General features: G+C 64.3%; 2 protein-coding genes across 5 annotated transcripts in view; one reads left to right on the forward strand and one right to left on the reverse strand.

The window, feature by feature from the left end:
- RBFOX3 (RNA binding fox-1 homolog 3) overlaps positions 1–17,450 on the forward strand; it is a 121,564-nt gene extending 104,114 nt beyond the window's left edge. For 2 of the 4 annotated variants that reach the window (XM_058817465.1, XM_058817464.1), the window contains exons 5-15: positions 10,461–10,709; positions 11,342–11,479; positions 11,868–11,921; positions 12,406–12,498; positions 13,425–13,485; positions 13,731–13,784; positions 14,164–14,296; positions 14,815–14,854; positions 15,411–15,472; positions 15,781–15,859; positions 16,603–16,659. In XM_058817465.1, coding sequence (XP_058673448.1) covers positions 10,461–10,709; positions 11,342–11,479; positions 11,868–11,921; positions 12,406–12,498; positions 13,425–13,485; positions 13,731–13,784; positions 14,164–14,296; positions 14,815–14,854; positions 15,411–15,472; positions 15,781–15,859; positions 16,603–16,647 — 1,008 coding nt within the window. In that variant the 3' untranslated portion in view covers positions 16,648–16,659. Of the gene's footprint in view, positions 1–10,460; positions 10,710–11,341; positions 11,480–11,867; positions 11,922–12,405; positions 12,499–13,424; positions 13,486–13,730; positions 13,785–14,163; positions 14,297–14,814; positions 14,855–15,410; positions 15,473–15,780; positions 15,860–16,602; positions 16,660–17,361 lie in introns of those variants that run through there. The other 2 variants (XM_058817468.1, XM_058817467.1) reach the window with 2 other exon arrangements.
- Positions 17,451–19,394: 1,944 nt separating this feature from the next.
- ENGASE (endo-beta-N-acetylglucosaminidase) lies at positions 19,395–23,676 on the reverse strand. Its single transcript, XM_058817185.1, has 14 exons — positions 23,564–23,676; positions 23,315–23,391; positions 22,982–23,183; positions 22,543–22,691; positions 22,300–22,457; positions 21,984–22,132; positions 21,698–21,863; positions 21,288–21,391; positions 20,942–21,050; positions 20,668–20,840; positions 20,296–20,450; positions 20,114–20,216; positions 19,908–20,022; positions 19,395–19,799 (listed from the first exon to the last, which is right to left on the reverse strand). Exons 1-14 carry the CDS (start codon positions 23,674–23,676, stop codon positions 19,395–19,397), a joined length of 2,178 nt encoding a protein of 725 aa, XP_058673168.1.
- Positions 23,677–23,784: the final 108 nt, after the last annotated feature.

Raw genomic sequence — 23,784 nt, forward strand, 5'->3', positions numbered from 1 at the left:
TAGGGGCTCAGCTGTGCTCCCCTTTGCCCTGTGGAGCGCTCTGGCAGGGCTTGGCCTGGCTCTGGCAGCAGTGGCAGTGACAGCACGGCCCAACGGGTGCTCCCAGTGCCTGCAGGGCTGGGAGAGAGGAGCTGCAGCTCCCTGGGAGGCAGGAACTTCCCTGGGCGTGCAGCTCTGCCCCTGGCAGCCCCCGGCTCCCCCATCACCCTGCCTGGTTTGCTTTGACCGTGGTGTTCTGCATCTCTTCCTCCCTGCTCTCCCAGCAGCCTCCTGCTCCTTGGCAGCAGCTCTGGACTTGTGAGCCAGGAGGAGGGTTTTGTTACAGGATCTGGAGTTGGATTTTCACCCGGCTCATGAGCACGATGGAGGTGAAAATCTCCGTCCCCTTCCTGGGGTTTATGCTGAGCTGAGGTTCTGCACCCAGCACCTGGGGACAGGTGTTCCTGATGAGTGTCACAGCAAGGTGTCAGGGACAGGGACATCACTGGAGGCCATCACTGGGGCAGGGGCATGGGCCATGCGTGGCTGATGGGCCCCTCAGTGGCTGTGCCTGGCTCCTGCTTTAGCTCTGAGTTTGCTCTGGGTTTTAGGCTGCCCACCTGTGCCACCTGCCCCCCAGGAGCACACAGGGATCAATGCTGCCTCTGCCTGGGGCATGTGCCCACCCCAGAGCGGCTCTGCCAGCTGGCCTGGCTCACCTCTGTGCCCCTGAGAGGGTTCATTTCACCTGACTTTCCCTGAGTTGGCTGTGCCGTGGGGCCTGGGGGGACTTGGTTGTGACCCCCCCTGGGTTATGGGTCCCTGCCCAAACCCTTTATGGGTTTGTAAGGAGGCGTCCTATGGTGGTGCCTGAGCCGGTGACCAGGACTGAGTCTGCTGGGCTGGCCAGTTGGTCAGGAGCTGGGTAATGCCCAGGTGTGCACGCAGTGAGTGTCCTCATGCCCTGCAGACAGGGCTCTCCCTGCCAGGAGCCTGTGCCTGGGGTGGTTCCTGAGGATGTTCTGTAGCTCCAGCCACAGCGTTTGCAGCTGGGCTGGGATTTCAAGGGATGACCAAGTAATGAAGCGCTCAGCTAAACTTCAGTTCTTCCAGTGCCAGGGAGGGCTCAGCAGTGCCAGTGGCTCTTGCAGGAGCTGGGGTGCCTCTCAGCTCACTCTGCTCCATTTCCCCCATGTGGCCACCCTGGCCTGGCTTTAGGAGCCTTGGGTCTGTGGCATTCTGGGCTGTGCAGCCACACCGTGCCCAGAGCTGCCCCTGGCACTGCCCTGCTCCAAGGGCAGGAGTTCTGGAGGGCAGGAGGGCGGAGCCAGGGCAGGGTGGGTGCAGGTCTGCAGCAGAGCAGCCTGGCCCAGAGGGAACGCTGCATCGTTCCCTAGGGCTTGCAGGGACGTTTGGCTCTGGCTCAGCGAGGGTCTGGTGTGCAAGGACCCTCTGGTGGCTTCGTTTGGTGAACAAGGAATCAGTCACTGCTCAGAACACATCTCACTGTTGTGGGTGAGCAGTGATGGCTGCAGGGCAGGGCTTGGTGCTGACCCAGGGCAGACCCTGAGGCTCAGCATCATTGCTGTACCCCACACATGCCCCTGCTGCAGCCCCGTGCAGGTGTGAGCCCAGCCCAGGCTGACAGCCAGGTGTGCGGGGCTGATGCAGTGCTGTACCCCACACATGCCCCTGCTGCAGCCCCGTGCAGGTGTGAGCCCAGCCCAGGCTGACAGCCAGGTGTGCGGGGCTGATGCAGTGCTGTACCCCACATGCCCCCGCTGCAGCCCCGTGCAGGTGTGAGCCCAGCCCAGGCTGACAGCCAGGTGTGCGGGGCTGATGCAGTGCTGTACCCCACATGCCCCCGCTGCAGCCCCGTGCAGGTGTGAGCCCAGCCCAAGCTGACAGCCAGGTGTGCGGGGCTGATGCAGTGCTGCTCCTGGCCGGGAACATCCCCTGCTCCCAGTCACACCTGCACAGGAGCCCAGGCTGAGCAGCGCCGGGAAGCAGCCGCTGCAAACCCTGCTTGGAAAATTCCTTTCCAAAAGGGCTGCTGCCAGCTTTAGCGTGGTGTATTTTTAGGGAGCGGGTCTATTCCGAGCGGTTTCAGCAGCGGGCGTGTTTCAAACCGGGTTTGTCCCGCTGCCTGTGTGAGACCCAGCACGGCAGCTCCTGCTCTGCCCAGGCTGTGCCAGCTGCCCTGCCCATGAGCACAGGCCCTAAAACCCCAAAACATGTTTCCTGCTTCGGGTTCCTTCGTACTGAAAACACTGACATTAATTTTAGCTTTGCAAAGCTGCTTCTCCCACAATAGCTGTGATTTTGGCCCACACTGCCTGGCAGTGCTCTTTTTATAGGTATATTCCTATTTTTATGCTATAGTGATGGGTGAATGAGTAGATTAAATTAGATTTAGTATCTGTCATTCCTTAAAGCATCACATGCAGTCGGAGGGGGGGGTGTAACAAAGACAGGCTAATTAGCAGAGCGGGTGCAGGCCCCCCCCAGCAGTTCCACCAGCTGCACACCCTGGCCCCGGGGCTGCCCCCGCTCAGGGGCCACCATCCGCACGGCAAGGTGCTTTGGAACGTGGCTTTGTGTGCAGCCAGGGCTGGGCAGGGTGCTGCGTGCTCAGCTGGGCACCTCCAGGAGCCCCAGGGTCCCTTGGCTGCTGTCCCCACGGGGATGGGGGACACTGTGTGGAGACACTGTGTCTGTGGCATGGTGGGCTGCCATGGAGGAGCCAGGGGCACCAAAGGGCACCGTAGCCCCTCCAGGAAGGGCATCGGTCACTTCAGTGCTGCTGGTTTTTGTAGGCAGCTGTGGAGCTGGGTGCTTGGAGGGCGTGGGGAGCTGTGCCAGTGCTGGGAAGGCTGGCAAGGGTGCCTGGGCACAGGAGAACTGAATGTCCAGGGAAGGAGCTGGATCTTCCAGTGCTGGTGTGAGCCAGTGTGTGGTCAGGGGCTGTGCAGTCCTGGCCATGCCGTGGCCACTGACACAGTGACGTGACAGTGCCATTGGGCAGGTTGGGAGCGGTGGGGTGGGAACCCTGGGCTGGGAGCTCTGGGATGGAGCTCTGGAGTGGGAGCTGTGGGATGGAGCTCTGCAATGGGAGCTCTGGGATGGAGCTCTGCGCTGGGAACCCTGAGCTGGGAGCTCTGGGATGGAGCTCTGCAATGGGAGCTCTGGGATGGAGCTCTGCAATGGGAACCCTGAGCTGGGAGCTCTGGGATGGAGCTCTGGAATGGGAGCTCTGGGATGGAGCTCTGCAATGGGAGCTCTGGGATGGAGCTCTGGAGTGGGAGCTCTGGGATGGAGCTCTGCAATGGGAGCTCTGGGATGGAGCTCTGCAATGGGAACCCTGAGCTGGGAGCTCTGGGAGCTGCAGGATCCCCCCTCCAGTGCCCATGGGCAGCCCTGGCAGGGCTTTAGGCTGCAGCACCTCCCTTGGCATTGCAGGGGCCAGCAGGGAGCAGTGTGAGCAGTGCGCCCCTCACTCCTGGAGCAGGGGAAGGGTTGTGGTGGGCACCTCAGTGCTGTGGGCACTGCCAGGCTCAGGGCTGTTCCCACACCAGCCCTGTGTGCCCAGCCAGGATCCACAGCCGGGCTCTCAGCACAGCCTTCAAACAGCTCCTGTGGAAAATGCAAACTGGGGAGAAAGGAGTGGGAGCAGGCGACAGTGGCAGCTTATTTGTGATCTGCATTGTGTGGGGAGCCCTTAATTAGAGGTAATTAGACTAATTAACTTGCAAATGAGAAACTCGTCTTTTCCCCCTGTTCTTTTACAAGAAAAAACAGGAAAGACGAACAACAAGATAAATATTGAGGCTAATTAAGTTGTACCTGCTGCAGAGCCCTCCACCCACGGGAGGCCTGGCATGGGTGCCATCCCTGTCCGTGTGTCCTGCTGTCCCCACTCAGAGCTGCTCACACTGCCAGGCATGTGTGCCCATGGCCCTGTGGTCCCCTCTGGTGGAAAGGGACATGGTGTGTGTCCAGATGGGACATGGTGTGTGTGTGTCCAGGAGCTGCTGGGGACAGTGGCCAATGCAAGGACCCAGTGGCCAGGCCCTGGCAGTGGCAGTGCCACAGAGGGCATGGCCCCAGCACCTTGCCTGGCACACTCCCTTGCCAAAGCCATCCCATCCATCAGAATGGAGCAGGGATGTCCCCTCTGACACCACCAGGTGACACTCCCCGAGGAGCAGGGATGTCCCCTCTGATGTCCCCTCTGACACCACCAGGTGACGCCCCCAGCCATTCCCAGCCCTTCCCTCGGGCCATCTCCGCTTTCCCCTGCTCTGTGCCGCACAGCCCGGGGGTTCTGTTAGCACAGCCCAGTTCAAATGTCTGATTAGTCTGTAGGAGATCGAGGGGTCAATTTTCCACAGCTCCTTCCTCTCCATTTAACTAATTTAACCGCACGATTGTTACAAATTTCATTTTATTATAGTGCTGCTTCTCAGTCCAATTGAATTACCAAAATCTCATTTTCTCAGAAGTGCTGAATATGTAATTAGAGGAAAAATTATGCTCCTGGCTGCCTATTAGAGAGGGCTGCGTGCAAGCACTGTCCAGGCACACACAGGGTCCCTGGTGCCACAGTGCCCGCACAGGGCCAGCAGGTGCCACCCACAGCTGTGCCAGTGCCCCAGCATGGTGACAGTGACAGGGTCTGGGCCAGCAGGTGCCACCCACAGCTGTGCCAGAGCCCCAGCATGGTGACAGGGCTGACAGTGCCAGGGTCAGTGCCTGTGCTCTGCAGGTGCAGGAGCAGTGTTCAGCTGGGTTCCTGGCGCCCTGTGGGCCAGGTGTGGGGCTGGCAGGGGCGCCGCTGTGGGGTGTGGGAGCTGTGGGGCAGGTGTGGGACTAGCAGTGGCAGGGGAGCTGCTGTGGGATATGAGAGGTGTCAGGCCAGGGGATGTGGCCATTGATGTCACTGCCCGCAGGTCTGGAGCTGTCTGCATGCAGCCGGGCTCTGGCAGCCCCACGGGAGGGTTCAGGAGCCCCAGCCCTTTCCAGGGGAGCCCAGCAGCTGCCCCCAGGCCCGCAGGAGCAGCAGAGTGCTCGCCATGCCATGCCATGCCATGCCATGCCGTGCCGTGCCATGCCGTGTGTGGGTATCTGCATCTGGTGCTGCTGCCCGCAGAGCTCAGGGGGTGCTAGGTCAGCTGCAGCCCACCCTGGGCTCTGCAGCCTGGCGTGTGCCTCCTGTGCCACCTGTCACAGCCTTTTGGTGGCCGCTGGGGACAGAGCACTGCTGGGAATCCCAGCCTGAACACCAGGTCTGACTCGCTCCGGTGTGCCTGGGGGCAGAGCTGTGCCGGGGATGCCACCAAGGGACTGGTGCCACCGCAGCTGTGCCCGGGCACCGCTGGCGCCAGGTGAGCCCGGCCCCGAGGCAATGTCGGGCAGTGTCAGGGGGAGCCAGAGGGCTGAGCAGGGCTGAGCATCCCAGAGCCCCGTCCGTTCCTGCCCGCTGTGCCCGGCGCTGCCGTGTCCGTCGGTCCGTCCCGGCGCTGCCGTGTCTGTCCCGGCGCTGCCGTGTCCGTCGGTCCGTCCCGGCGCTGCCGTGTCTGTCCCGGCGCTGCCGTGTCCGTCGGTCCGTCCCGGCGCTGCCGTGTCTGTCCCGGCGCTGCCGTGTCTGTCCCGGCGCTGCCGTGTCTGTCCCGGCGCTGCCGTGTCCATCGGTCCGTCCCGGTGCTGCCGTGTCTGTCCCGGCGCTGCCGTGTCCATCGGTCCGTCCCGGCGCTGCCGTGTCTGTCCCGGCGCTGCCGTGTCCGTCGGTCCGTCCCGGCGCTGCCGTGTCTGTCCCGGCGCTGCCGTGTCCATCGGTCCGTCCCGGTGCTGCCGTGTCTGTCCCGGCGCTGCCGTGTCCGTCGGTCTGTCCCGGCGCTGCCGTGTCTGTCCCGGCACTGCTGTGTCCGTCGGTCCATCCCGGTGCAGGCAGGGGTGGCCGGGAGCCCCCCCCAGCACCCCCGGCTCGTCTTGGTTACACAACATTATCATTTCATAATACTCTGAAATATACATGAAGTTGGCTGAATGCAGATGAAATTGCACCATTTACTTCATGAATATTTCATGAAGCCTCCGCTCCGAAGTTTCCAGCTGGCAGAGCCGGGAGCGGGGCCGGACCGTGCCCCCTGTGCCCGTGCGAGGTGACAGGGACAAGCGTGCTGCCGTGTGCCCGGGCCAGCGTCTGTGCCATCGCCTGCCTGTCCTCCCCAGGCTGCCAGGGCAGGGGCACAGCAGCGTCTGTGAGCTGGGGACAACGGGGACAAGGGCAGGGGGTGCAGAGTGTGGGAAATGTGTGCCAGCTCAGGAGAATGGTGTTCCCTATGCCAACAGGCTGCTCTGCCTCCCCTGCTCCTCCTCCTCCTCCTCCCCCTCAGGTGCTGCCTGCCCGCTGGAGCTCTCCTTTCCCACCGCAGCATCCCTGGCAGCTGCCATCCCCAACCTCTCACCCTCCCTGATGAAGACACTGAGTGCAGCAGCTGCTGCTGTCCCTGCAGCTCCTCACTCCCTCCCTGCTTCCTGCACAGGCTCCATCCCCATCCTGCCCCCCAGCCCTCTGTGGGATCACTGTGGGGGTGAGGAACCCACCACGGGCTCCTGGCATCCCCTGGGTGGGCAGGGGCAGGGCTGGTCCCTTCCGGGGCTCCCTGAGCCCCCTGCCCTCAGCCAGGAGCCTGCACAGTGCCGGGCACTGCTTTGTATGGATGGCACAGCTCTGGGGCTAATGAAATATTTACAGGTCAGTGGTTTTGTGAGAAATGACAGGGATCAGTCAGTTCCTTTTCAGGGAGTAATTTTCCTCCCCTCCGCGGCCTGTGTTCCGTGTTGACAGTCATTAGCATGGGCAGAGGCCGAGGGGGAGCTGTGTCTGTCACACTGTGAGTGAGTCCTGCTGGGCACGGGGTGCCTGCATGGCACAGGGTGCCATAACTGGGCAGTGCCATGCTGTGACTAGGCCATGCCGTGCTGTGACTGGCGGTGCTATGCCACGGTTGGGCAGTGCCATGCCGTGACTGGCAGTGCCATTCTGTGACCAGGCCATGCTGTGCTGTGCCACCCCTGCACCATCAGCACTGTGCAGCACAGCTAGGGCACAGCTGTGGGCAGAGTTGGCTGGTGGGAGTTGCCCTGGGCTTGGAGGAAGCTGGCACGTCCATGGCAGCAGGAGGGGACAGATGCTGCCCTTAAGCCCAGGCCCTCCTGGGTGGCACTGTCACACCATGCTGGCACAGCCCAGGTTTGGTGCCCCTCTGGAAGCACTCGTGGCTGGCAATCCCTCATCCTTAGCACAGGGCTCTGCACTCGGTGATTGCTCTGACCCTCCTGCATGGCATTGTCATGCCAGGCTGGCACAGCCCAGGTTTGGTGCCCCTCTGGAAGCGCTCGTGGCTGGCAGCTGCCCCGTCCCTAGCACTCAGGTGATTGCTCTGACCCTGTGCATCCGGGGCTCCTGGCGCTGTTTCCTTAGAAAGGAGCACAAGTGGGAATCGGCGCCGTCAGCCCCGGGCTGCCGGGCACCGTCACCGAACTGCGGCGTCGGCAGGAACCGGCCCCACGCTAAATGACTGGAAAGGAAATGGCCTGGATTGTGCTGAGGAGGCAGAGTGGGGCGGGAGGAACCAAGTGGAGCAAACAAAAAAACTTCATTAATTAAAGAAACTCGTTAATGAGGGACATTTAATCAGCTAAAGATGATATCTACCCCCTGCCTGCTGCTGCAGCCGCTGCGCAGGGCTGGTGGTGCAAGGCTGAGCTGTGGGCAGGGCAGGGGACACTGCACAGGGGACATGGGGCAGGGGACAGAGGACGCCACATGGGGACACTGCACAGGGGACATGGGGCAGGGGACAGAGGACGCCACATGGGGACACTGCACAGGGGACATGGGGCAGGGGACAGAGGACACCACATGGGGACACTGCACAGAGGACACGGGGCAGGGGACACCACACGGGGACATTGCACAGGGCACACCTAGCTGGGGAACTTGGGCTCCTTGTCGCAGCCTCTGGCACATCCTGGGCAGTGCCATCCCTGGAGCAGTGGTGTTTGAGCACAGGGCCATGCCACTGTCCTGGTGGTACCTGCCCAAGCAGGTGGGCAGCAGAGGTGCCAGGTCAAGCTGTGCTGCCAGCTTTGCTCCAGGCTCAGGCACTGAACTGATCTGTCTTGTTTTGAATGAGACCAAGGGCTGTTAATGACCAGAATTTCTTTTACTGCAAATGTCAAAAGCACCATGTGGGAGCATCCCCGTGCCCCAGGAGGGCTGGGTGCTGGCAGAGCAGGGGGTGTTTCTCAGAGCCCTGTCCCTGGCACCCACAGGCCAGCACTGTGCCCCCCAGGCTCCCTGCATGGCCAGGGGTTCTGGGAGCTGGGGATCTCTGGGGGCAGGGGTGGGTCCCTGGGACCCCCTGTGTGCTCAGTGCAGGGGGACACCCCAGAAGGGGCTCCAGCCCCCTCCTGGGAGGAGCAGAGGGACCCTCGGTGCTTGGGCTGCGCCGGCATGGGGCTGTTCCAGTGCTGTGGGCAGTGTGGGGTGTGAGCTGGGCAGTGCGGTGTCCATGGGCAGCACACAGCCAGGCCTGTCAGCGTTCCCTGCCCATGGCACCCTCACCACAGCAGCCCTGGCCGAGCAGCTCTGTCCCCATGGGGTGGCCAGGCCCTGGGAGCAGACAGGAGGTGCTGGAAGCCGTGACTCTATGGGTTTGTGGATCTGTGGATCTGTGTCTCTGCAGCACCCGCAGCTCCAGCGCCACGAGCAGCAACCAGGGGAGCCTAATGGTCCCTGAATGAAATAGTGCCCGGGCTGACAGGCACTGCGACAGCCCCAGTTAATAACTGACACAGACGGGGCTGCTGGGACAGCCTGGCGAGGGGCTGGCACGGGTGTCAGTCCCTGCTGACACCCTGGTCAGCGCGTTGGTGGCTGATCCTGGCTGCAGTGACAGCAGGGGTGCATCCCGGGCAGAGCAGGCAGGAGGGATGTGGGCTGCTCCTGGTTCTGCCCATGCAGGCAGGAGGGATGGGCACAGGGTGCCAGGATCAGGCAGGGAGGGATGGGCACAGGGCTGTCACCATGATATTTTATGAAAAATCCTGGCAAAGGGATTTTTCATAAAATATCATGGTGACACAGGGCACCAGGATCAGGCAGGGAGGGATGGGCACAGGGCACTGGGGAGGCACCAGGCACTGAGAGGGTACCACAGTGACTGTCAATGTCTGTCAGCTCCCTGGAGAACAGTTGGGCGAGACCCAGGTGAGCGCAGGATGGATTCTCTGTCCTGCCCGGTGGAACGGGCACCTGGGCCGTGGGCAGGGGCAGCGTGGGCAGCTCCCGGTGCCCATCCCGGGGCAGGGCCGTCCCGGGGCTGGGCTCTGCAGCCTGGCAGCCCCGGCCCACACGGGCAGGTGCGTGGGGCTGGCACGTCCCAGCAGCTGAGTCAGCGCGGGCAGGCGGTGCTGGGGCTGCCGATGGATGACTTGCAGATAGATCTGCGGCGGGGCTGCTCCCGCCGGGGCTCCGCGTGTCCCCGTGGGCTCTGCTGCCACCCGCAGCTGCCAGCGCATCCCCTGCCACCCCCGCCATCCCTCCCCGACATAAATCGGTCACACACACGCAATTAAGGAGCTTGTCTGTGCGGGCTGAGCCACAGCTGGGTTTGACGGGCCAGGGGCTGCTGCAGCGCAGTGTGAACGTTCGAGGGGCTGCGGGCACTGCCCCCCGGCCCTGGCACTGCCCCTGGGGGCTGCAGCCGTGCCTGCCCAGGTGCAGCGCACACCTGTGCAAGGGGACGGGCCGAGGGTGTGGTGAGGATGGACAGGAGGTTGATGGGTGGATGTGCAGAGCAGGCACTGCCTGGGCCCCACGCTGCCGTTTAAACAAGGCGGCCACGCCAACTGCGTGAGAGCAAAGGGCCTAATTAAATATTTAGCAGTTAATTGATCCCTGTCTGGGGTTTGCCGAGGGGCCATCAGCATCCCTCCCTGGGCCCCTCCCAGCTGGTGCTGGTGCTGTGCAGCTCCCAGCACGGCGCTGCTGGCCGGGCTCTGCTTTGCTCTGTGCTAGGCTCCCAAATTGGGCCTGGCCAAGTCTCCCTTCCCAAGGAGAGGGATGTGCCAGCTCCAGGAGTTAAACCCCACACGGAGGCCTCTGTTCTCCTACCCAAGGCCAGCGCAGTGGGCGGGCAGGGCACGGGAGCGGGAGCGGGAGAGGATGGGGCTCAGCTGCTGGCAACGTGACCCCAAAGACAGCACAGCACAGAGACAGCCCAGGGCTGGGCGGAGACACCAGAGGCTGGGGGGCAACGGGGTGGAGATCAGAGCCCCATCCTGGGGCAGTGGCAGCCCAGGTGTGCCGGCACTGAGGGCACGGTGCCCTCTCTCGGCTGCCATCCCGGCTCACGGGGCAGTGCCGTCCCAGGTGTGCCGGCACTCAGGGCCATGCCCCGCTCTCTCGGCAGGGTAACCAGGACGCCACGGCCCCGCCGGACGCCATGGCCCAGCCCTACCCCCCCGCCCAGTACCCCCCGCCCCCCCAGAACGGGATCCCCGCAGAGTTCGCCCCCCCGCCGCACCCCACGCAGGACTACTCGGGGCAGAGCACGGTCCCGGAGCACGCCATGAGCCTCTACACACCAGCACAGAGCCACCCCGAGCCGGCGGGCAGCGACGCCAGCACGCAGTCCATAGCAGGGACACAGACGGTACCGGTGAGGCACTGCTGGGCTACGGGGCTATGGGGGCTCGAGGGGTGCTGGGCTCAGGGTAGTGCCAGGGGTACATGGGGTGCTGGAGCTGTGGGGGCACAGGGGGTATTGGGATTGTGCGGGCTCAGGGCAGTGCCAAGGGCACAGGGAGTGCTCGGGCAGTCCTGCTGCAGGGGTCCAGGGCAGTGCCAGAGCTGCCAGGAGGGCCCTGGGGCTTTGGAGGGCTCAGGGCAGTGCCAGGGGCACAGGGAGTGCTGGGGCAGTGGTGCTGCCTGGCCCAAGTCCCACAGGGTGGGTACCAGGCTGGGTGTTCCTGCCATCACTCCCCCTCAGACCCCCCATCATTTCTCACCACTCGTAATCCCCTCGCTTGGCTCTGCTCATGGAGACGGTGGCAATTACAGCGCTGGAATGCAGCACCAGCGAGGTGCTGAGCTCTGCACTTTGCAGTCCTCCCACACGGCCCCGAGTGCAGAGTCTGCATCCCCACCCTGAGCATCCCCACCAGGATGAGGAACACCCGTGGGTGCTGCCCAGAACGGGTGAGCACAGGGTGTCCCTGGGCAGGCAGGGCCAGGCACAGGGCAGGGGACACTCGCTGGGGACAGGGGCTGATGGCAGCGGCGCCTCCCCAGCAGACAGACGAGGCGGCACAGACAGACAGCCAGCAGCTACACTCCTCAGACACCACAGACAAGCAGCAGCCCAAGAGGTTACACGTCTCCAACATTCCCTTTCGGTTCCGGGACCCCGACCTGCGGCAAATGTTTGGGGTGAGTACAGCTCCCTCCATCACACCCCTGCTCAGTGCTGCACAAACACCCTTGGCACTGTCACCTCCCAAGGGACATCCTGCCCAGCCCCTGTGTGAGGAGCAGGAGGTGACACAAAACCCTTGTCCCCCTCCGCTGTCCCCTTCCCAGCCCTCACTAGGACTCAGAGCAGTGTTAGTTAATGAAATTTTGGATGACACTCCCCAAGCCCTGTCAGAGTGGGAGCCATGGGAGGGACAAGGGCTTTCCCTGCATGACCCCGGGGGTGCCCAGGTCTGGCCCCAAGGCAGCCCTCTGCCCATCCCTGCACAGAGCCCCATGCCAGCAGCTCTGGGTGCAGGGCCAGCGGCTTTGCAGGCACTCACCCCTCTGTTCTCTCCACTTGCAGCAATTTGGGAAAATCCTGGACGTGGAGATCATTTTCAATGAGCGGGGCTCCAAGGTGGGTGATGCCCATGGCCAGCAGCATACAGCCAGTCCCGGGGAGGGTGCCAGTGGAGCCAGGTTGCCCAGCAGTGCTGTAACCTGCTCTCCCCTCCTCTCCTGTCCCATGGGACCCTGGCATGCCGTGCCCCGTTGGTGCCAGCTGGGGAGGTGGTGCGGGTCCCTGCGCCCGGCACTGGAGGGAGGAGAGGGCTCGCTGTGTCCCACCACGGGCAGCTCGTGTCCCTCTGCGTCTGGATGTCTCTGTTGTATCTTCCCCGCTTTCTGTGCCCCTCTCCCAGACTCTTCTCCCAGCTCGTGGGCGATTCTGGGGCCTCAGCCGGGACCCCCGGGGACCCCAGCCCGGGCTCTTCATCTCTGCACTGTGGCAGCCTCACCTCCTGTGCCAGCTCTCCTGATTCACCCCCTCTCTCTCTCTGTCCCCACACCCTCTCTCTGTCTCTCTCTGTCTCTTTCTTTCTCCTTTTCTCCTCTGCTCACAGGGTTTTGGGTTTGTAACTTTTGAAACTAGCACAGATGCCGACCGGGCACGGGAGAAGCTGAATGGCACCATCGTAGAGGGCCGGAAGATTGAGGTGCTCAGATAAGTGTGCTAGTGCCGTGCCATGCCTGCGTGTGCGTGTCCCCTGCCCGGGCTGGGGGTGCTTGGGGCAGCCCCGGGTGCCCAGGGGGCAGTGCCCAGCGCATGCATGTGTCCCTGAATGTGGCACGGTGGGAGCATGTCTGCGGGAAGGTCGGCGCCTGGCACAAGGAGTGTCGGGCCCAGAGGACCCTCCCGGCTGCACGGAGAGCTGGGTGCCAGCTGGGGCTGCATTCTGCTGGCACAGACCAGGCTGGCAGAGCCCCATGCCCGCCCCAGGCTCTGCAGGGAGCTCTGGGGCTCTGCCCCGCATGCCACCCCCCTGCTCTGTGCTGGGAGGGAGCATCCACCCGCAGCTCCACACCTGCAGTGCCAGCAGCTGCCCAGCCCCACAGGCTTTGATTTCTCCAGGCTTAGCACAGGATCAGGCTCTGCCCGTGTGCCAGCAGCTCCCCGCTGGTGGCTGGCGAGTGGTGGGGAACAGGGAGGCACATGGCAGAGGGAGTGGGACAGAATGTCCCCAGCAGTGCTGACGGCAGAGAGGGAGCCTGGCCGGGCACAGCAATGCCCCACGGACAAGGAAAATATCATCCAACAAAACCGGGCAGGAGCTCAGGGGCAGCATGTTGGGCTCAGCCTGAGCATGGCACCGCAGCGCTGGGGGCACCAGCCAGCAGCCTGAGCCACGCTCACAGTTGCAGATGGAGGCCCGGGCTGCTGGAGGCACGGGCAGGGCTGTGCACAGCGGGTGCTGCAGGCAGAGCCGTGTCTCGTGTCCCTGGTGCACTGCATCCCCTGCTCCAGCACCCAAAGCAGCAGCAGCAGCAGCAGCAAGGGGAGCTGGCTGCAGCCGAGCGGGCCCTGGACCCAGCCTGGCCAGCCCCACGTCCTCAGGCACTGAGCCCGTCCCTCTCTCCGCAGGTGAACAACGCCACGGCCCGAGTCATGACCAACAAGAAGGTGGCCAACCCCTACACCAACGGTAAGGCCAGTGTCTGGGGAGCAGGGCTGCAGCAGGCAGGGGCACCTCGGGGCACCCTCACTGCCTGGCTGCAGTGGAGCTCTGGTAGTGAGTGCCCTACACACTGCGGGCAAATGGGAGAGCAGCTGCTCCTGCCCAGTGCAGGAGTGCAGCCCCCATGCCCTCTCTCTGCCTGGGGATGGGGCTGCTGCCCCTCAGGGCACCATGGAGAGTGCCCTGTCCTCACCAGCTCTCCCTGCCCACAGGCTGGAAGCTGAACCCGGTGGTAGGAGCAGTCTACGGCCCCGAATTCTACGCAGGTAAGGTCGGGCTGCAGCAGTACCTGCTGTGGGTTCCCCCCAAACGTCAGCTCTGCCCTGTGAGCAGCCCCTGGCCCCTCTCCCTGTACTTCACACCTGTCTGGACAGTTCCTCCTATCCTATCCTATCCTATCCTATCCTATCCTATCCTATCCTATCCTATCCTATCCTATCCTATCCTATATCCTATCCTATCCTATCCTATATCCTATCCTATCCTATCCTGTATCCTATCCTATCCTGTATCCTATCCCATCCCATCCCCTTGCCCAGCATCCCCACGGGACCTGAGGGAACAGGGTGGGCTGTGCCACAGGTGCCCGGTGTGGGCTCTGTGCTCCCGCTGTGCACAGCCCACAGGTGTCCCTGCCTCCTGCAGTAACGGGGTTCCCGTACCCCGCCACGGGGACGGCCGTGGCCTACCGAGGGGCGCACCTGCGGGGCCGGGGCCGTGCCATGTACAACACCTTCCGCGCCGCGCCGCCGCCGCCACCCATCCCCGCCTACGGCGCGTGAGTACCGGCGGCTGCTGGGGGGGACAGGACTGCCACACCACCCGGGGCGGTGCTGGCACTGCCAGGCCCGTCAGGAACGGGCTGCAGCTCCTGCGGCACCTGCCTGGCCACAGGCTCTGCCCCTGCAGCCCCTGCAGCTCCTGCCTGGCCACAGGCTCTGCCCCAGCCCCACTCTGCTGCCCGGGGTGAGCCGCACGCTCAGCAGCCTCCTGCCCACCAAGGCACAGGGCGTTATTCCAGCCAGGATGGGTGGTTCAATGGAAACCCAGCTGGGGTGCCGTTGGTCACAGACACAGCCATGGCCATCTGTGGCTGCTTGGCTGCCCCCAGCAGAGATCCTGCTTTGGGAACCTCCTGCCCTGCCCTCTGCATGTGCCCAAGTCCCTGCCCGCAATCCCAGCCCAGAGGTGCCTTTGGGGCATGGACAGCCACTCCTTGCCCCAGTCAGTGCCCTCACCCCGCTGCCCTCACCCAGGGGCTCTTGCCAGGCTCTGATGCCTCTGCCTCATTTCCAGGGTCGTCTACCAGGATGGGTTCTACGGAGCTGAGATCTACGTAAGTGCCCAGGGCTGGGCTGTGACAGGGACCCCATGCCAGCACAGGGGGCATCACACGGGTCTCTGGTGGGCTCTGCCCCACCCCAACCCCTTCCCCTGGGCAGCAGCAAGAGCATGACCCCAGCACAGCTTCTGCAGAGCAGTCTGGGTGGCACACAGCACACAGGATCCTGTGCCCAGCCCTGTGCCCCTGCCAGCCCTTGCAGGGCTGGTGCCACACAAGATTTACGGCCTCAGTTCCTTACGCCCGCGTTTAACCTCCGTGTCTGAGCAGCCAGCGGTGATATTTCAGGCGGGCACTGAAGGATTTATCTAACGTGACACCTCATTAAAGCGAGAGGGGAGGTGACAGTCTCTTCTCTGGAAATTTAATTTTTTAAGGTTAATGTTTGTGAAGGCCCCTGGGGAATGGGAATGAGGCTGTTGCGTGCGCAGTGGCACTGGCACCAGCCCCCTGTGTGCCCCGCACCTCTCTGTGCAGTGCCATGGGGCACCCAGCTGCCCCCAGCCCCATTCCCAGTGGGTGCAGCCCCTGACCAGTGTCTCTCCCACAGGGGGGCTATGCTGCCTACAGGTACGCCCAGCCCGCAGCAGCAGCGGCCGCCTACAGCGACAGGTGAGCACCGGGCATGGCACCTGGGGGGGCCCCGTGGCACCTGGGGGAGCCCCGTGGCACCCTGCACGTCCCACCCTGACACCCCAGCTGCTGAGTGCTGAGGGACAGGACAGAGTCAGGCATGGAGAGGGTGTCCCGCAGGCAGGGACCCCTTGCTCCCGTCAGGGCTCAGCTGGAAAGGGTCGGCACCACTGCAGGGGGAGCAGGGAGATGCCGGGGGGCTCCCAGGTGCAGTTGGGAGAGAGGGAGGGCTCAGAGGGGACACAGGGCCCCAGCTCTGTCACTAACACCCCACTGTTTGCTCCTAGCTACGGCAGAGTGTACGCAGCAGCAGACCCCTACCACCACACCATCGGCCCCGCCGCCACGTACAGCATCGGCACCATGGTAAGAGCAGCCCCTCGGCCTTCCTCTGCTTCCCGGGGGGCTGCAGGCAGCCCGGGGAGGGGTCTGGCACAGCGTGGGGCACAGGGCAGGGGCTGTGGGAGGGCACTGGGAATGGCACAGCCCCTGCCTGGCTCTGTCTGCAGGAGAGGAACCCCCACCCCACACCCTGCCCCTCCTTCCCCTCACACCCCGCACAGTCCTGCCCATCCACACCACTTCCAGGGGCCTGGCTGTGCCCTGGGCAGGCTGCAGGAGCCCTCTGCCATCCCAGTGCAGGACAGTGTCCCCAGAGCCCCTCATGCAGCCACACACGGGGGGCACCGCAGCCCCTCACACACCACAGCTCTTGGCCAGCTCTGACAGCATCAAAGATGAAAAATCGCACTCACGGCTGGGATTGCAAAGCCAACCTGCCTTTTTCTGCCTTTTGACTCCCTGGGCAGCTGCTAGTGAGGGGGCACAGGCACGGCACCCTGGGGGTTTTCAGCTCAGTGCCACAGCAGGGATGGGGCAGCTCCTTGGCAGGCGTGGCACGGCAGTGCCACGCTGGAGGCGCAGGGCAGTGCCCACGGCCACCACAGAGCCCGGGCAGCACTGGCCCTGCCTGCCCCTTGCATCCCAAGGACAGCAGCGATTTGGTGTCATTTGAAAGAGGAGAGGAAAAAAAAAAAATAAAAAAGAGAAAAAGGGCTTTGGCTATCTCTGAATACTGATTGGCTTTTTTTTCATCTTTGATGTTGCAGGCTAGTCTATACCGAGGAGGGTACAGCCGCTTCACTCCCTACTAGCAAGACAGACCCAGCCCCCCCACCACTGCCCCCGATGCTCACTAGCACCAAACCCAACCAGGCAGACAGAGCCGAGGCCGAGCCTGCGCAGGAGCCGCGGGTGCTGCCCGGGGCTGGCGCCGGGCTCTGTGGGGCCGCCGGGCTCTGTGGGGCCACAGCACCCACACCCTGAGGGTTACCTGCAGCACCCACACCTGAGGGTTACCTGCAGCACCCACACCCTGAGGGTTACCTGCAGCACCCACACCCTGAGGGTTACCTGCAGCACCCACACCTGAGGGTTACCTGCAGCACCCACACCTGAGGGTTACCTCAGCCGCTCCGTCCTGCCGCCTCTCCTGCAGCATCTGCCCGCCCCGGGGCCAGCCCCGAGCCCCAGCAGCGCCCGGGTCCCCTCTCTGCTCAGGGCTCATCCCCCATGGGGCAGGGCATGCTCAGCCTGCAGGGATGCTCGCTTCACAGGCGCTGGGGCTTGGGGTGACAGCAGCCCCCCGAGCAGCCCCTCTGCCCCCGTAGGAGAGAGAGGAGCCAGCTGGGTTGCTGCCAGCTGTGGGGCCTGGGGTGGGTTCAGGATCCTGGGCCAGGTGTGATGGGCTGGGCTGGCTGCAGAGCTGGGTGTGATGGGCCAGGCTGGGACGGTGCCTGTGTTCCTCCAGCCACCTGCTCGGCCTGAGTGCTCCAGCGAAAGACCTGCCTCTCTTGTTTCTGTTGTAGTGAACCTGTGGCCGTTTCCTTCTGGGACCAGGAAGGGCAAAAATATCCACACACATACAAAACAAAAAAAAGAACCCCAAAATATAAAATTTAAAAGCGAAGCGACAAAAAAAAAAAAAAAAAAGAAAGAAAAGCCAAACAAAAAAAAGAGAAAGCAAGGCAAGCGGCAGCAGCCAAGTGAGCCCCAACTGTCCACACACACGGAGTGAGCGAGTCCCAGAGGAGCCGCGGCGAGCCCCGGCGGTCGGACGCGCCGGACGGAGGGACCCCCAGCCCCCGGCCCCACAGCCCCGCAGGGAGGGAGCCGGCGCAGGCAGGCGTGAGGGTCCGCGGGGTCCGGGGGGCCCTCCCCGCCCGGGCGCAGGGCCTGGGCGCCACGTCTTCCTTTCCCCGGTGCAGCAGCGCTGGGGGTGCCGGCAGAGCGCTGCGCCCTGCCCGGCTCGCGGGGCCGGGTGACAGGGTGGGGACGTGGCTTGGTGCCACCCGGCGCTGGCGGCCATCGGCGTGTCAGGAGTGCGAGGCCTCAGCTCCAGCGCGGAACTGGGGCGGCGGCGCGGATGCGGTGCTGAGGTATTGCAGGGGACGACCCTCTGCCTTTTAAAGGGAATTTTTGTTAAGAGGAGCTTGCAACTCGCTTGTGACCCCTTCCCCTTCTTCTTTCTCCCTCCTTCCCTGACACCCGCGCTCCCGCCCTGCCTGGACCAGCGCTGAGCAAAGCTGGGCCAGGCCTGCCCCAGTCCCGCTCCCGCTCGCTCTGCGGCGCGGGACACGCTCACGGCCACCCGTCCCTGCCCTGGCAGCGGGATGCCCCCAGCCCTGGGTGCGGGGTCTCGGCCGCTGCATCCCCCACGAGGGACCCACCCGAGCCGCGAGGCTGGGCCGCAGTAGCGGCACGTTGTGGCACGGGGCGCTGCGGGCCCATCCCGGGGTGCAGCGCCGTCCCGCGCCCTTCCGGCTCTGCCGCTCCTCAAACCTCACTTTATAGTCTGCAGACGCCCCCGACGCCCCAGCGATGAGCTCCCCCTTTTCTATTCCCTGTGTACATAGCCCCGGCCCCGCTCCCTGTACAAAGCTCCGTCCATCGCTGTACTGGCTTCTCCCTTACAGCACCCCCGTGCCGCCCCAGCGTGCGGGCTGGCGCCGGCCCACCCTGTATGCTTCAAAGTGTGACCATTCTAATAAACAGTATTATTATTATTATTATTATTATTATTATTATTATTATTATTGAAATTATTAATAAAGATTTCTTTCTTCAACCAGGGCGACTCAGGTTTTGACTGGTTGCGCGGGGCCGTGGCGGCTACAGCGGATCTGGCTGGGCAGGGGGCCACAGCCTGTGGGCAAGTGGGGCACCCTCGGGGCCCCCAGCCTCGCCATGGTGAGGGAGCAGGGTGCTGCATGAAGAGCCCTCTCCCGGCTGGGCCTAGCCCTTCATTCTTCAAGCTATCAGGTAATACATTCCTGAGCCTTAGGAGCAGCAGCTCCACTGCTGGGATTGGTGTCCCTGGCAGAGCCTGTATTGTTTGGGGACAGGGCTTGGGACCCCACTGCTCCGCTGCTCCTGCCTGCTAATTGCTTGCTCACCAGACTGTGAGAAAATAATTGCTGCTATAAATTTTCTCTCCTCCTCACAAGATGCTCAGGGGAGGCAGCGTAGGCTGGTGGCACTGAGCTGGGTCCACCTTAATGAGCACAGCGGTCACCTAGCCTGGGCTGCTGCAGAGCCCGTGCTGGTCTTAGGGCCAGTATCCCCAGCCTGTGGCAGCCAGCCTAAGGCAGTGAGGGCTGCAGGAGCTGGTGGGGTTCTCAGGGCAGGTGCCCCAGTCTGGGGTCACACATGCTAGGGGTCCCTGGCAGTGGCTGGTCAGCACCCAGTGGGCCCCCACAGAGAGGGCTGAGCACAACCACAGCGGTGGGAGGAAAGGGATGCCCCAGCCCCAGGTGATGAAATGCAGCCTCTCTGTGTGTCCCCCACCCACAGCCCACCCGCCGCATGGAGGAGACACGGCACGGGCTGCACCACAGCTGCTTTAATGCCCATCTGAGCTGGCGCCACTGCCTGGTGCGGAATAGACCAGCACGAGGCGGCCCCAGCGCTCGGGCTCCACGGGCAGCTCGTCCCGCAGCACGGGCTCCACGAGCAGCTCCAGCCGGCAGGACTGCGCGGGCGCCGGCCGCGGCAGCGCCAGCCCCACGGCGCGGAACAGGCAGCCCTGCGCCAGCCCCAGCACCTGCGGCGCCGTCTGGCCCCCGCGGCACCGGGCGCCCTGGCTCAGCACACGGAACCACCGGGCCCGGCCGGGCGGGAAGGACCAGCGCAGGGTGAGGCTGAGCGAGAGCTGCCCGGGCTCGGGGCCCTCCTGCCACCAGAGCTGCGAGGCCGTCACGCCCTGCACCTGCGGCGGGGAGGCCGCCACGCTGGCCATGTCCAGCACCTGTGAGGGAACCACAGCACGGTCAGGGCCAGGGCAGGCATCCCTCACCTTCCCAGAACAAGGGGGGCATGGGGCAGGTGTCCTCACCAGGCAGCAGCAGGCACTCACCCGGATCTCCCCAAGCAGGCAGGTGAACGGTGTCTCCTGCGGGCTGGGCTGCTGGCGGGACACAATCAGGGACAGGTCTCGTAGGCTGCAGTCCTGCAGCTCCAGCTCGTAGCACCTGCGAGGGAAGAGGCAGAGCAGGAATGGCACCAGGGAGCCCTGGCATTCCACACGTGCCTGTGGATGCAGGAGGCAGGCAGGGCACTCACCGGCTGGTCCAGCCACGGGAGCCACGGTGGCAGGCGGTGAGCAGCTTGGCGAGGCCGGGCGGTGGCGCCGGCAGGAACCGGGGGTGGTACCGGCCATTGGGCTCTGCCAGAGGGAGCCAGGTCAGGGCTGAGGGATGTAGCAGGTGCTCCCTGCACAGAGCACGGGGGGACAGGGTTCTCACCAGGAAGAGAGGTGGGGTTGCCCTCGAAGCAAATCCCTGAGTCCCAGGTGGTGACCTCCAGTGCCACTGTGAAGTCATCGGGCTGTGGCCCCTCCAGCTTGTAGAGCAGGGTCAGGAAGAGCTTGGGAGGGGCTGGCATCTGCAAAGAGAAGAGGCTGATGACCCCAGATCCACCCAAAGAGAGACAGAGACAAAGAGAGAGAGAGACAAAGAGAAGGTGCATCATGTTAGGTGTGCTGGGCGGTGTGGGCAGAGCCTGGGCACACTCGCCACAAGGCCCAGGGCCACACAGCTCGGGCCATGCAGGCCATGTCAGGCTGACATGGTGCCAGCCCAGTGCTGAGGAGGGGTAAAGGGCTTTGCTGAGCTCACCGGACAGCCACGCGCTCCTCGCCGGGGGGAATGGTGCCCTGCAGCTGCAGGGAGCTGCCCCCACACCAGGCATCCTGCAGGCAGCAGCTGGTGCTCAGCGTGCCCTGCTGCTCCGGGTACAGCGGCTGGATGTCCTGTGCGCTCAGGTCGTACCAGGGCCCAGAGTCTTCATCCTACAGCACAGGGAGAGCTGAGCTGGGGGAGCCGAGAGCAGGGACCTCCCTGCCCAGCCCAGTCCAGTCTGACCAGAGCAGAGCTGTCACCCTGCACCCACCTTCCCATCCAGGAATGTGCTGGTGCCCATGCCCAGGCTGAAGGAGGTGGTGAGAGGCAGTGTGCAAATGCTGTGCGTGGGCAGGTACTCTGCCAGCGAGCCCCAGAACCTGGAGGCAAAGGTGGGTGTCAGGGCAGGGACCCCTGTTATGGTCACTGCCCTGCACGGCCTCAGGTATCACCTCACCTGGGGCAGAAAGGAGCCAGCTGCTCCTGGTCAGCAGCCACGGTGTTCTGACAGCCACAGTGTCCCTTTGGCTGTGTCCCACTGCCCCACAGCCCTCCTGAGCCAGGGCACTCCGAGCCCCATTCCTCCCCCAGTACTCACCCTGCTGAGCTGCCCTCACCTGTTCTCGTTCTGCAGGAAGTTTTCCTTGCCCAGGTGCTCGTAGACCCAGCCAGGAGCGAAGATGGCTGCAGAGAGGCCAAACTGGCGGATCAGGCGCAGGGACTGCAGGAACAGGCAGTGAGCAGCATGGGCCAGGCCAGGTGACCTTGTCCCCTGTCCTGTCCCCACTCCCCCCAGGTTCCACTGGCCCCGTGGTGGGGCAGGACACCAGAGGGGTGTGCTGCAGCATCTCCCTCTCCAGGGATGGCAGCACTGGGATTTTTTCATGCATGGCCAGCACTCTGGGAACCCTCACTCCTCACCAGTTCATCCCCAGGTTAGCAGCCCAGAAGGGCCCTCAGTGGGAGCTCAGAGCCCTGCACTGGGGGAGGTCAGGGTCACACTCTGGTCCAGCCCTGTCACACCCACCTTGTCAGTGTCGAAGCCACCACCAATGACATCTCCACGGGCAAAGACATCAACGCCGACATAGACATCATTTAGGCGTGGACCAGCCAGCCTCTGCGAGTGCTCCAGCTGCTCCTCCTTCCAGTTGTAGTTGGTGAACAGCCCGTCACAGGCATCAAAGAACATCCTGGGGACAAGGGGCACAGTGGCAGATGCTGTGGCCTCACCAAGGGCCATGCAGGTTGTGTCTGACCGCTGCCATGGGTGGGCTCGTGCCCCTGCCCAGGGACAGTTTTGCCATCCTCACCTATTCTGATCATTCAGCTCGTTCTGCCACCTCAGTGTGCCATCCTTCAGGACGCTGTCATACCAGATCACCAGCCCCCCTGGCACAGCGCTGTGCACCCGTGCTGTCAGGTCCCGCAGGAAGAGGGGCAGGTTCCCCACAGCTGCCGCCTGCCAGGAGAGATAGAGACACAGGTGGATGAGGGGGTGAGGGCATGGGGCAGGGGGCTCCCTCCCCGGGGGAACAGCACAGAGGCAGGGCAGCCAGCAGGGCCAGCAGGGCCAGCAGGGCAGCGAGCAGGGCCAGCAGGGCAGCGAGCAGGGCCAGCAGGACTCACGCTCAGCTTGTTCTCGATGTTGACCAGCCAGCCATCGAAGCGGTAGTGCTGGGCGATGCGCGCCAGCTGCTCGGCCACGGCGCCGTACGCCTCCTCCCCGCCGGCCAGGAACGCCTCGCACAGCTTCTCCCCATCTGTCCACTCCGTGATGAACGTGCCTGCGGGGACCAGGGCAGCGTCAGCCGCACGTCCTGGGGAATCCACCTCGCTGCTGGAGCTGCCCCAGGCCAGCCCTGCCCCTACCCAGCACGGGGACGCTGTTCCGGTGTGCCGCGTTGGTCCAGACCACGGGCGGGATGGTCACAGTGTGGTGGCTGAAGTAGACGAAGATGTCGATGTAGCGCCAGTGGTAGAAGACATAGGGGTTGCGTGTGGCCGAGCCCTGGATGAACCTGCAGAAGGAAAAGGGTTGGGCAGTGCAGGAAGGACGCTAACAGACGCTGTGGAGCTGGGTAGGAGCCTGACTCACAGCCGGGAGCTGGGCAGAGTTGTGGCACTGAGCCACCTCTGAACATCCCAGCCTGAGCAAGGCTCCCCAAGCACTGAGCCAAACACCCCATATCCCTGTTCACCTGCGGCTGAGCCGGCAGGAGATGTGCCAGACAGAAACAGAACTGCCTTGGGCTTGGAGACGCTGAGTTCCAGTGTCACACCTCCCTTTTACCTTCCACCTAGCACGTACCTGTCCTCCAGGTACCCGCCACGCATGTCGTGGCACACCAGCGTCCGGGGCCTGCTGCTGTGGAGCGGGGGCTGCCGCTTGGCCAGGGGCACGGCTGACACATTGAACTCATCGTTGCTGTTGGGCTGCCAGGCCAGCAGCTCCTCCAGGCCGGTCAAGAAGAAGCTGATGGGCTCCGTGGTCTTCGTGTCAAAGTACCTTGCTGGGAACGATGGGGAGGCGGGACAGGGTCAGCAGCGAGCACTGCCCGTGCAGCTGGGTCCAGCACCGGGACCGGCAGCGTCCCATCCCGGCGGGGCCCGGGGCTGGGCCGGCGCCTCTCCCGGTACTCACCGGGCAGGGGCTGCGGGCGGTCGCTGATGGTGTCATGCAGGACAGTGGTTCCCTGGATGTCCGCCGCCGGCTGCAAGCTGTCCCGGGAGATGAGTGAGGGCCGGGCCGGGCCAGCACCGCGGCCAGCGCCCACCGGGCGCTGCCAGCCCCGCCACGGGTCCCCATCACGGTCCCGGACCCCATCACCGTCCCGGACCCCATCCCCATCCCGGTCCCGGCCGCGGCCTCGGCCCCGGCCCCGCCATCCACCTCCGCCGCCGCCGCGCGGCCCGCTCGGCCTCCGCCGGCTCCTCCGCCGCGGCCCCGGCCTCGGCTCCCGTCCGCTTCCCGCGCCGCGCCGGCCCCTCCGCCGCCTCCGCCATTCCGCCGCCGCCGCCGCCGCTGCCGCACTGACGGCGCCGCCGTCGCCGCCGCCGGGCCCGGCTCTCCCGGGGGCGCGGCCCCGCAGCTCCGCCCGCCCGGCCCGCACC

Source organism: Ammospiza caudacuta, chromosome 19, assembly GCF_027887145.1.
Source record: "Ammospiza caudacuta isolate bAmmCau1 chromosome 19, bAmmCau1.pri, whole genome shotgun sequence".
In the NCBI taxonomy this organism is placed as follows: Eukaryota; Metazoa; Chordata; class Aves; order Passeriformes; family Passerellidae; genus Ammospiza; species Ammospiza caudacuta.